The 12,144-nt window shown below is 48.4% G+C and overlaps 2 protein-coding genes across 7 annotated transcripts in view; one reads left to right on the top strand and one right to left on the bottom strand.

Annotated features, from left to right (window-relative positions):
* Positions 1–10,371, bottom strand: part of LOC143770245 (testicular acid phosphatase homolog) — a 112,526-nt gene extending 102,155 nt beyond the window's left edge. For 3 of the 5 annotated variants that reach the window (XM_077259694.1, XM_077259691.1, XM_077259690.1), the window contains exon 1: positions 6,604–6,761. In XM_077259694.1, the coding sequence (XP_077115809.1) occupies positions 6,604–6,705 (102 nt within the window). In that variant the 5' untranslated portion in view covers positions 6,706–6,761. Of the gene's footprint in view, positions 1–6,603; positions 6,773–10,249 lie in introns of those variants that run through there. The other 2 variants (XM_077259695.1, XM_077259692.1) reach the window with 2 other exon arrangements.
* Positions 10,372–10,425: 54 nt separating this feature from the next.
* NR1H2 (nuclear receptor subfamily 1 group H member 2) overlaps positions 10,426–12,144 on the top strand; it is a 45,645-nt gene continuing 43,926 nt past the window's right edge. For both annotated transcript variants that reach the window (XM_077259688.1, XM_077259686.1), the window contains exon 1: positions 10,426–10,555. The gene's annotated coding sequence lies outside the window, so the exon portion shown is untranslated. The remainder of the gene's footprint in view (positions 10,556–12,144) is intronic.

Genomic DNA, 12,144 nt, shown 5'->3' with positions numbered 1-12,144 from the left:
ATAAAATTCCTTCCGTTATCACTGACTACCTTGCCTGCCTCAAGATGTACACTGCCCAGCTATGACTGAGTTTCTTGCTGCAAGTACTCGGCCAGTACTTCCGCGGTGTGTCTGTTGTCGCCCAAACATTTCATTTGCAGCACAGCCTGCTGACGCTTTCTACTAGCTGTTCCATAATGGGACACCACGGGTGCAACACTGGCAGCTGCGGATGGAGTGTTCGTGCGACTGAGCTCTGTGGACGAGCTTTCGCTTCTGGAGGAGGAGGAGGAGGTGCAAACGCCTACAGCCAACTGTTTCCTAGACCGTGGGCTAGGCAGAACTGTGCCACTATGGCTGTCCCCGTGGACCCTGCATCCACCACATTAACCCAGTGTGCCGTGATGGACATGTAACGTCCCTGGCCATGCCTACTGGTCCATGCATCAGTTGTGAGGTGCGCCTTTCTACTGACCGATTGCCTCAGTGCATGGACAATGCGTTCTTTGACATGTTGGTGGAGTGCTGGGACGGCTTTTCTCGCAAAGAAGTGTCGACTGGGTAGGCCATAGCGTGGTACTGCGTAGGCCATCAGGGCTTTGAAGGCTTCGCTTTCAACCAACCGGTAGGGCATCATCTCTAACGAGATTAGTCGAGCAATGTAGCCGTTCAAACCCTGTGTACGCGGATGAGAGGAAGAGTACTTTCTTTTCCTATCGAGAGTCTCTTGTAGGCTGAGCTGGACTGGAGAGCTGCATATGGTGGAACTAGCGGGGGTGGTGGTGGACATGGCAGATTGAGAGAGGCTTGGTGATGGTATTCTTGATGTGGGCCTACCTACAGTGTTTCCAACCAAGAACCTTGTGATTCCCTGACTGCTTTGGCTTTGCGACAATACCTCCACATTTGTTACTGGTGGTGTCATAACCGGTGGGCTTCCAGTGAGGGAAGCAATGTTGCGTTGCTGACTAACTTCAATTTGAGCAGCTGCATCAACGGTACGGGAAGTTTGGTAGTTAGTCCATGCTTCCAAGTGCCTGCTGGTTAGATGTCTACGCATGCACGTTGTATTTAAACTTTGTAGATTCTTCCCTCTGCTAAAGGTCTTGGAGCATTTCTTACATATAACTTTGGACTGATCATTCGGATCTTGGTTCAAAAATTGCCACACTGCACTCGTCCTACTATGGAATACCTTTTCAGGCTTTGCACGCCGTGCTACTGTCATCGGATTGCAACGCTGTCCTACACCTGTTGTGGTTTTTGACACACGTGTTGGGCCTGATGCAGGCCCGCCAGATGAAAGCTGTTGCGATGTTGATGCCTGCTGCGGCTCATCCTCCTCTGCTTCAGAGCTACTGCCAGCGGCACCCTGTTCCCCCAATGGCTGCCAATCGGGGTCAACAACTGGGTCATCTATCACCTCCTCTTCAATGTCCTGTGCACCTTCCTCTGTGTCACCGTGTAAGGTGCTATAGCGTTCGGGACGGGGCACCATAGTCTCATCAGGGTCAGATTCTGGCTGAGTACACTGCGAGGGCAATGTTGTGATCTGAGTCAATGGAACAGCATAATAATCTAGCTGTGGCTGTGCATCTGTGCACTCCATGTCCGATTCATCTTGTAATGGGCTGTGAACTATTTCCCTTTCTAACCCTGGCACGGAATGTGTAAAGAGCTCCATGGAGTAAACTGTAGTGTCGCCTGCCGCATCCTTCACTTTTGCTTTGGGTGAAGGACACAAGGAAGCGACTTGTTCCTGACCGTGAGCATCCACTGACGACTCGCTGCTTTTAAATTTGGAACTTTCGGAAGAGGAGGCGAAAGAGCTAGAGGCTGAGTCAGCAAGGAAAGACAAAACTTTTTCCTGCTGCTCCGGCTTTAAAAGCGGTTTTCCTACTCCCAGAAAAGGGAGCCTTCGAGGCCTTGTGTAGCCAGACGATGACGCTGGCTTAACAACTCGAGCCTTAGGTGCTATTTTGCTTTTCCCACTACCACCAGATGCTCCACCACCACCACCATTACCAGCTGGCAATGACCACCCACGGCCACGACCTCTTCCACTAGATTTCCTCATTCTTAGGAAAATGTAACCAAACTAACAACCGTTATATGGTACAGTAAAACAAGGTAGAAGGTGTATGTAAACTTGTTGTGAATTTAAATTTACCTTTCTATATGTGTGGGGGACTTTTGCAAAATTCAGGCCCACTGTATTACACTACACAGTGTACGTGGCAGAAAGTGGCTGGCAGATATACGCCAAACAGAACTGACGCAGATGCACACACTGGCAATATAAATCTCCCTTTTTATGTGTGGGAGAATGCAGAAAGCAATCAGGCCCACTGTATTACACTACACAGTTTGAGTGGCAGAAAGTGTCTGGCAGATATGCCACAAGCAGGACTGACGCAGATGTACTCAGTGGCAATAGAAATCTCCCTTTTTATGTGTGGGAGAATGCAGAAAGCAATCAGGCCCACTGTATTACACTACACAGTTTGAGTGGCAGAAAGTGGCTGGCAGATATACCACAAACAGGACTGACGCAGATGCACTCAGTGGCAATATAAAAAAATCAGGCCCACTCTATTACACTACACAGTTTGAGTGGCAGAAAGTGGCTGGCAGATATGCCACAAACAGGACTGCCGCAGATACACTTAGTGGCAATATAAATCTCCCATTTTATGTGTGGGAGACAGCAGAAAAAATCAGGCCCACTGTATTAAACTACACAGTTTGAGTGGCAGAAAGTGGCTGGCAGATATGCCACAAACAGGACTGACGCAGATGCACTCAGTGGCAATATAAATCTCCCTTTTTATGTGTGGGAGAATGCAGGAAAAAAATCAGGCCCACTGTATTACACTACACAGTTTGATTGGCAGAAAGTGACTGGCAGATATATCAAAAAATACATGGGCTGTAGTAGAATTTCAATCTCCCTACAATGATCAAAGAACAAGTATGGCAGCAATAAAAAGGACTGCTGCACACAAGAATGTGGACAAAGAAACAAGAGAACTGTGCAGAAAGAAGCAACAGGATTTTTGCTTTCAAAAAAGCAGTTGGTTTGCACAGCGGTGTATAAACAGCAATGCAGCTATCAGGGAGCCTTAGAAGCTACAGAGCTGATGCACAGAAATCTAGCCTCCACTGTCCCTGCAAAGAAAAGGTGGTGTTGGACAGTGGAAATCGCTACAGCACAAGCGGTTTGGGGGGTTAATCTTTCCTCCCTAACAATATCCCTGCTTCTGACGAAGCTGCAGCAACCTCTCCCTATGCTCAGATCGGCAGCAGTAAGATGGCGGTCGGCGTGCACGCCCCTTTATAGCCCCTGTGACGCTGCAGAAAGCAAGCCAATCACTGTCATGCCCTTCTCTAAGATGGTGGGGACAGAGACCTATGTCATCATACTGCCCACACTCTGCGTCCACCTTCATTGGCTGAGAAATGGCGCTGATAGCGTCATACGAAATGCGACTTTGGCGCGAAGATCGCCGACAGCATGGCCGATCCCACGCTGGGATCGGGTCGGGTTTCAAGAAACCCGACTTTGCCAAAAGTCAGCGACTTTTGAAATTGTCCGATCTGTTTCGCTCAACCCTAGTGATCACTATTACCTGTACACAGACACTGCATACTAAGTACAGATCTCCTGTGTATAATGGCACTGATGATATTAGTATTGTGTTTTTTTTTTTTATTACTGATCAGTATTGTAGTATTCGGTCACTTTGTGGTGGTAATATGTGGTCTGGTCATGGTGCGGTGGTATTTGTCCCTTGTATGTGCTATTTGGTCACTATGTGGTAATAATATGGTGTCTGGTCATGGTGTTGTGGTATTTTTTCCTTGTATGTGATGTTATTCGATCACTGTGGCGGTAATATGTGGTCTTGACATGGTGTAGCGGTATTTGTTCCTTGTATGTGATATTATTGGTCATTTTAAAAATTGAAAAATAAATAAAAATATAACTAAATTGTATTGCATATTTTAACAAATATTTAGTAGGTTACAGCAGAGTAGGGCCCGTCCAAAAGTGTATACCGTGTTATGGTAGCGGCTTAAAAAATCTTTTGGCCAAAACAAAAGCTGCCGGCTATATGTGTGATCTGGTGTTGGGAACTGTTAATGTGTGATAGGTGAGAAGTGGAGTTTTTCCAAGAGAGAGCAGTGGGACTGTGGACAGTTCGAGGGGTGGAGCGTGGAGGTGGGGCTGGGGTGGAGCCTGGGCGGAGTTTTAAGGGGGCCCCGAAAAATTTGCCAGTATGGGTCCCCGAAATTTCTAGTGGCAGCCCTGGTATCTGGTCCTTGTGCAGCCAGTCCTAAACCTGTAGTCACTTGTCTTTGTGTGGTCAGTCCTGAACCTGTAGTCCCTTGTCCTTGTGCGGCCAGTCCTGAACCCTGAAGTCCAAGGTCCTTGTGCAGCCAGTTCTGAACCTGTAGTCCCTGGTCCTTGTGTGGCCAGTCCTGAACCCTGAAGCCACTATGGCGGTACCTGAACCTATATCCAAGACCCGTGTGTCTGAACTTGTGCCTATCCGAGTATTCCATGTATCCAGACTGCTAAAACCAGTCTTCGAATCAGCCCAGTCTAAAACTCTGTCAGAAGCCGTTCGACCCGAGGATTGTGAACCTAGTAGTCTGAACAGTGCCCGAGTCCTAATCCATGTCTGCGTACCCTGCCAGGGGTCAGCAGCTGCAGTTCTGGGGACTGCCTAAGAATGGTACTGGGTAGCTACCTGCAGTTCAAGCCTAACTCCACCATCAAGACCTCCATTGAAAACCAGGTAACCGCCTAGCTATGTCCCTCCTAGGCAAGCCTGGCCCCATGGCACAGTGTGTCCACAAACCACGAGCGCCACTTGCAAGCATGACAACACATTGACAGTTTTGCAAGAATACAATCAATGCTGACAATGCCAGACCGTGTAGGGATACAACTTCTTGACACCTATTTGTCAATGTACTTATACATGTCCAGGAGGAGTAACAGAGAAATGGCACAGTGCAGAATAACATGAAAAGATGTTATTATATGTCAAATTAAAGGCAATTTAGGAGATCTGCCTGCTCCTTTCTCCCTTTAACGCACCTCACAGAACAGCTTATGAGATGGTCACTTTTAGTGTAAGGCTATGTGCACACGATGCGGATTTGCTGCGGATCCGCAGAAACGCTGTAGACCCACACTGTGATTTATAGTACAATGTAAATCAATGGGTAAAAAAAAAAAGGTGTGCAGATGGTGCGGAATGGCTGCGGATTTCAAAGAAGTGCATGTCACTTCTTTTGTGCAAATCTGCAGCGTTTCTGCACCCCTCCATGATAGAAATCCGCAGTGGTAAAAACTGCCGAAAATCCGGGCAAAATCCGCATAAATTCTGAGGCAATTCCGCACAAAATCCACATAAAATCCGCGGCAAATCCGCAGCTGCGGATTCTGCCAGGAGATGCGGATTTTGTGCAGAAAATTCTGCACCACATTTCCTACGTGTGACATACCCTTAGGCTCCAGAAACTGAGAAGCAATATTTTCTTCAAGAGGCCACAAACTTGATGGTTACACACACAATAGTGGCACTTAGCTTGGTGGTTACACTACATAAGATGATAGAATGTGTGATCAACTCCACAATTGTTTGGTTTTGGAACAAAGAAATGAAATTAAGGACAGATCCATCACTTGACCCATACTGTAAGTCAATGGGATCTGTCTGGTGCCGATGATGTTCATCAGGTTTCCATTGTGCCGATCATTTTACAAGAAACAATGGCGTAAAAATTTGAGATATTTCTTCGGGTAAAAACTTTACAGTCTGCTATGAGCCACCTAACACTGTGTCCGATGAACATATGGAGCTAAGCTTAGTGCTCCACTTCATTCATGAGGCACCAGGCTTGGTGGTTGCACATCAGAGTAGAGTCAATTCGCTGGGTGGTTATTATCAACAGGATCAGTCTCTTAGTAAAATTCACACTGGGGAGTCACCGAAAAGGCAAACCTCAGTGACGTCTACTAGGCACAAGTCACAGCACACTAGGTACAGTCCAAACTTACACTCACAATGGTGCACGTCACCATCTCACTCATGGTTACAGACCTCAAGGGCTGGAAATACTATTGGTGCACCCTGGGGCCCATTTTCACCTCCAAAGCAGGTGAAATTGTGCATTATGAGGAGCTATTTGACTGCAAAGGGCCCATATATTGTTTTTGCACAGGGGCCCTCTTCAGTGCAGACCACTGTCTAATGTGCCTCAGGGGGCTACAGGGCAGGCTCGCTGGCCTGGCCAACACTTGCAAGTCACTTCACCAGGATGCAGCTCGCTAAACTATACTAGCCCTAACGGCCACAAGTTTTGTATGGTGACCGTCAAGGAGCCGTTACCTTTTTTAACCAAAGCCACCCTCTTCAGTAGCTTCAGGGCACCGGTAGAGGTCTACAACAACCTCATAGGATCTTAGGATCACTACTCTCCTTGGCAGGGTCAACCCTGTACTCCATCACAAACTTACTAACTCTCAAAACGGCACAAAAATACGCATGGTGTGAAACCCCCTTACTCTGTCTTCCCAAGTTTGCCAAAAAGCCGTACAGAGGTACTTACCACAACCACAAAGGTCAGATCACCTATTCTCAAAGAGGAGTCTCCTAATATCAGAGTGCAGGAACAGACCAGGAGAAAACGTGATAGTAGTTCAGCTGGCATACTGCGAGGAACGTGAGAGAGTGCGGACAGAAGGTGACTTTGCTGACACTTGGACAGTCCAATCCCTCTGTTTATTTTACTTTAGGAAGTATGCACCAATCCCTCCCTAGCTCAATAGAAGCCATATCCTGTTATAGGAAGTGATGCCTTATGTTTACGGTCTCCTTAGGGCTTCTTCTAGTGCATTATATAAGCCATCTATCTAAACCAAAACGAAGACAAAAAAAAATTAAAGGGGTTGTCCGGCCTTAGGGTACAAGTCTGAAGTCACTCTATATGACAACAGACTTGTGAACCCTCACAGTGCGCACACTGAACACTGTGAGGATTGTTCGGTACAATCTGAATACATGCGGTCATGTGCCAACAAGACGTGCACAGCCTTGCCCAATGCAAGCGTATTGAGCGAGGCTGGACACGTCTAGTCGGCATGTGGCCAGAAGTATGGAAATCGCAAACTAGAGGTCACATGACTGACCGCTCACGGCGAATCTGTGTCACATTGAGTGAGTGCAGACTTGTATTCAAGGTGGACAATCCCTTTAATTTTGGTGGGTGAAGGATCCTATTTAATAATTCCACCTCTGGTGTCCATCCTCCTGGAGTCATGCTAGCATCCAAATCTCCATTGGACTTCAAAATAGTGATATCCAAATAAGGACACACTATACAATTGCAAAAAAAAGTAAGTGAACCCTTTTGAGTTACCTATATTTTTGCAATGATTGCTAATATAAATGTGATCTTTATAAACATCACATACTAATTAAACTAATATCATGTAAATTGTAAAGGCCTAAGAAATAACAGGCAGGTAGTTGTGAACTACCTGCCTGTTGTGCCCGGCGCCGACCTCTGCTGGCACATAGCAGTCACAGGCTGCTCCTGCCGGCAATTTAGTGGCTTCCGCTGATGTTGCATTGACAGAGCAGCGGCTTCGCTTCCACTTAGCTCTGTTGATGGGTTATGACTGCAGACGTCATGCTGATTGACTGCCGGGTGCCCGCTGACTAACTGTGAGAACCTGGCTATCAATCAGCATACAGGGAAGTACATAGAAATCATGAGGCCCCATAGAAGAAGTCCCATTTGCCCTTCCCACCCCTACAAAAAAAGAAAATAATTAATAATCGGCAAAGTCACAGAAAAGTCTATCTCACAACTGTTCACTCTTTACAAAGTAACATTCCTCCTATTAAAGCCCCTTAGTGTTCCCACACATTAAAATACCCATTCATGGACCCCATAAAGTATGATGCCAACAAAAGTGCCCCCCAAAACAGTATAATAACCCACAGTGAATTCCTACCCACCATCCTCCAGATGCATAGCTTGATGACCCTACATTCCCCACCACCTTGCAAAGTATAATCCCCCACAATGACCACAACATAGTATGAAGGCTCCGACACAGCCCTCCATACAATGTAATGGCCCCGACATAGCCCTCCATACAATATAAAGGCCTCAACACAGCCCCCCATACAGTATAATGGCCTCAACACAGTCCTCCATACAGTATAATGGCCTCAACACAGCCGCCCTCCATACAGTATAATGGACCTTACATCCCTCTATACAGTATTATCGCCTCAACACAGCCCCGCATACAGTATAATGGACCTTACACCCTTCCACACAGTATCATGGCCCCAACGCAACCCTCCATACAGTATAATGGACCTTACATCCCTCCACACAGTATGATGGCCCCAACACAGTCCTCCAGTATAATGGACCTTCTACCCCTCCACACAGTATGATGGCCCCAACACAGTCCTCCATACAGTATAATGGACCTTCTACCCCTCCACACAGTATGATGGCCCCAACACAGTCCTCCATACAGTATAATGGACCTTCTACCCCTCCACACAGTATGATGGCCCTAACACAGCCCTCCATACAGTATAATGGCCTCAACACAGCCCTCCATACAGTATAATGGACCTTACACCCTTCCACATAGTATCATGGCCCCAACGCAACCCTCCATACAGTATAATGGACCTTACATCTCTCCACACAGTATGATGGCCTCAACAGTCATCCATACAGTATAATGGACCTTCTACCCCTCTACACAGTATGATGGCCCCAACACAACCCTCCATACAGTATAATGGATCTTCTACCCCTCCACACAGTATGATGGCCCCAACACAGTCCTCCATACAGTATAATGGACCTTCTACCCCTCCACACAGTATGATGGCCCCAACACAACCCTCCATACAGTATAATGGAACTTCTACCCCTCCACACAGCATGATGGTCCCAACACAACCCTCCATACAGTATAATGGACCTTCTACCCCTCCACACAGTATGATGGCCCCAACGCAACCCTCCATACAGTATAATGGACCTTCTACCCCTCCACCAGTATGATGGCCCCAAAACAGCCCTCCATACAGTATAATGGACCTTCTACCCCTCCACCAGTATGATGGCCCCAAAACAGACCTCCATACAGCATAATGGACCTTACAACCTTCCACATTTCATAATGGCCCACACAGTATACTGAGCCCCACTAGTCCTTCAAACAGTATAATTGCCCGCATATAGCCTCCCAAACAGTATAATGGACCTCATGGATTTACAAGAAAAATTAAACAAACATCCCTCTCTTCTTTTCCTCTGCTGTTCTGGTCTCAGGGCAGCGTGTGTTCTGAAGCTTCGCACTTCTTAGCATGGCGGCGGTTCTGTAATGACATCATCACACCAACTGCATTGAGAATTCGGAGTTAAAATGCGCAGGGAGAATGACGGAGGAAGGAGAACGCGGCTCTGTCTTCAGTCATCCAGGATGCCGATACAGTGGAAAGTGTGATGCCCAGCGGGGGAGAGCCCGACCTGGCACCAGGCCCAACTGACTCATAGAAGCCATGTGGCCTGCTGCTATTAGTGGTACACCACTGGGCCCGTATACTGCTTTTGCATAGGGGCCCTCTTCTGGGTGTATCCACCAGTGCCTGTTAATCATGGTGAAGGGATCTCTTGGTTGGGGGCTTCCTTTTTTGCCTTATGCTATGGATGCCTCAATGGAGTGAGGAATCTATTCAGATATTGTTGTGTCAAGTGACCGCTGCAGTCTGTCAATGGCCAGCTCATCAAAGGCTGCAGCCGATCAACAGCCGCTGATTGGCTGCGGCTGTCACGTGACATAACAATATCACGTCACCCACCGGGATCCTGGAGCAGAGTCGCCACATGAATCCTAACCTAGGGACTGTAATATTTGGCCACAATCCCATAATCCGAACCAGAAGCAGCCTAAAAAAATGGGAAATTAGACTCTGTCCCAATTTTGGGTATCGAAACGGCTAGAAGCTGAAGAATTCAGCCAAATAGAAGCATTTAACAACATATGTCTGGTGAATGGGAAACATAACCAAAACTGGAGCTCCCCTTTAAGCCAGAATGAAGAAAAAGAATGCTGTAAAGTCCCCAGTGTCAGGAAGCAGCGCCCCCCGACTACAGCACCGCAGAATTACAGCGCTGCCCCCGACTACAGCCCCAGTATAGAAAAGTGACGCACTTAGTTACCCACAGAGCGACACGGCTCCCATCCCGCCGTTTGATTGGCTGAGTCGCCTGTCAGTCTTGCCGGCGTCTCCGCCCACTTCTCCCGCCTTCGCTTCTAGTGCGAGGTCAATGCCCTGCTATTTCCTGATTGGCTGTCGGAGGCCTGGGAAACTCTGAGCGCCCTGCCTGTGGGCGGGGCTAACGCCGGAAGTGTCTCGCTGGTTCGCGGAAGAGAGGTCGAAGTTGTTGTAGAAGAGTTTTGGAGCCGAGGATGGGAGGACGCGGAGGAGGAGGCGGCAGCGGCGGGAGAGGAGGGCAGGTAGTACCGGGGAGGAGCGGGCTCCCGGGGCTGGGGACACCTGACGACAGGTCATGTCACCCTCTCAGCTGCAGGACATGGAGTCCTGGATGGGCGGAGCTACAGCAGTGCTCATGGAGGGTGGAAGCTGTCACCGGGTCACATTATGTGGCCTCTCTCCGGTCGGAGGTCACGGTGTCGCTCATCACATGACCTTGTGTTATTATGTAAATTATTTATTTACCTATTTTGGATCACATGATGTAATGTATTTTTTTTGACTGCTGACCCCAGTGATTGTCTGCGGCGCTCACATACAGTCATCAGCGATGACCGCTGACCCCAGTGATTGTCTGCGGCGCTCACATACAGTCATCAGTGGTGACCGCTGACCCCAGTGATTGTCTGCGGCGCTCACGTACAGTCATCAGTGGTGACTGCTGACCCCAGTGATTGTCTGCGGCGCTCACGTACAGTCATCAGCGGTGACTGCTGACCCCAGTGATTGTCTGCGGCGCTCACGTACAGTCATCAGTGGTGACTGCTGACCCCAGTGATTGTCTGCGGCGCTCACGTACAGTCATCAGTGGTGACTGCTGACCCCAGTGATTGTCTGCGGCGCTCACATACAGTCATCAGCGATGACCGCTGACCCCAGTGATTGTCTGCGGCGCTCACGTACAGTCATCAGCGGTGACTGCTGACCCCAGTGATAGACTGTACATGAGCGCCACAGTCAATCAAACTGCAAACAGCTGTAATAGAGAAACGATTTTAAGGTCAGGACAGTAAAGTAATTGGACAGTGGCAAGAGTAGTGCATGCTGGGAAATGGTGGAAAGGAAGTTCCAGCGCCTATAGTGCTGGCAGAATTTTGAAGAGCAGTCGCCCACTCCAAAAGAATGTATCACAAGCTATATAGAATAAGATCTGGGACACTTTCTGTACAATTTGGACTGGTCGGGCACCTGGTGTGATTGTTGTGAGGGATGAGGGCAGCAATGCCTTGTCTTTCTGCAGGTTTTGCGTGTAAGGACAGGTACGCTACACTAATGATTTCTGGGATTTAACATACATTGTTGTTCTACCATTCTGCATTCTGTTTTTCCTCTCAACCATTCAATTGAATGGGTGAAAAACGCTGAAAGAATTGATACACTGCCTCTTACCAAAAACGCACTAGGGATGAAAATACGCAAAACTCGCAGCATGGCGAGACTCGCTGAGCACTTTTCCCTCAGCCCATGGAGAGACTCGCTGAGCACTTTTCCCTCGGCCCATGGCGAGACTCGCTGAGCACTTTTCCCTCGGCCCATGGCGAGACTCGCTGAGCACTTTTCCCTCGGCCCATGGAGAGACTCGCTGAGCACTTTTCCCTCGGCCCATGGAGAGACTCGCTGAGCACTTTTCCCTCGGCCCATGGAGAGACTCGCTGAGCACTTTTCCCTCGGCCCATGGAGAGACTCGCTGAGCACTTTTCCCTCGGCCCATGGAGAGACTCGCTGAGCACTTTTCCCTCGGCCCATGGAGAGACTCGCTGAGCACTTTTCCCTCGGCCCATGGCAAGGCTCGCTGAGCACTTTTCCCTCGGCCCATGGCAAGGCTCGCTGA

Source organism: Ranitomeya variabilis, chromosome 4 (genome assembly GCF_051348905.1).
Source record: "Ranitomeya variabilis isolate aRanVar5 chromosome 4, aRanVar5.hap1, whole genome shotgun sequence".
NCBI classification, from domain to species: domain Eukaryota; kingdom Metazoa; phylum Chordata; class Amphibia; order Anura; family Dendrobatidae; genus Ranitomeya; species Ranitomeya variabilis.
Note: the sequence above shows the minus strand (reverse complement) of the source record. Positions and strands in the feature narration are given on the sequence as shown.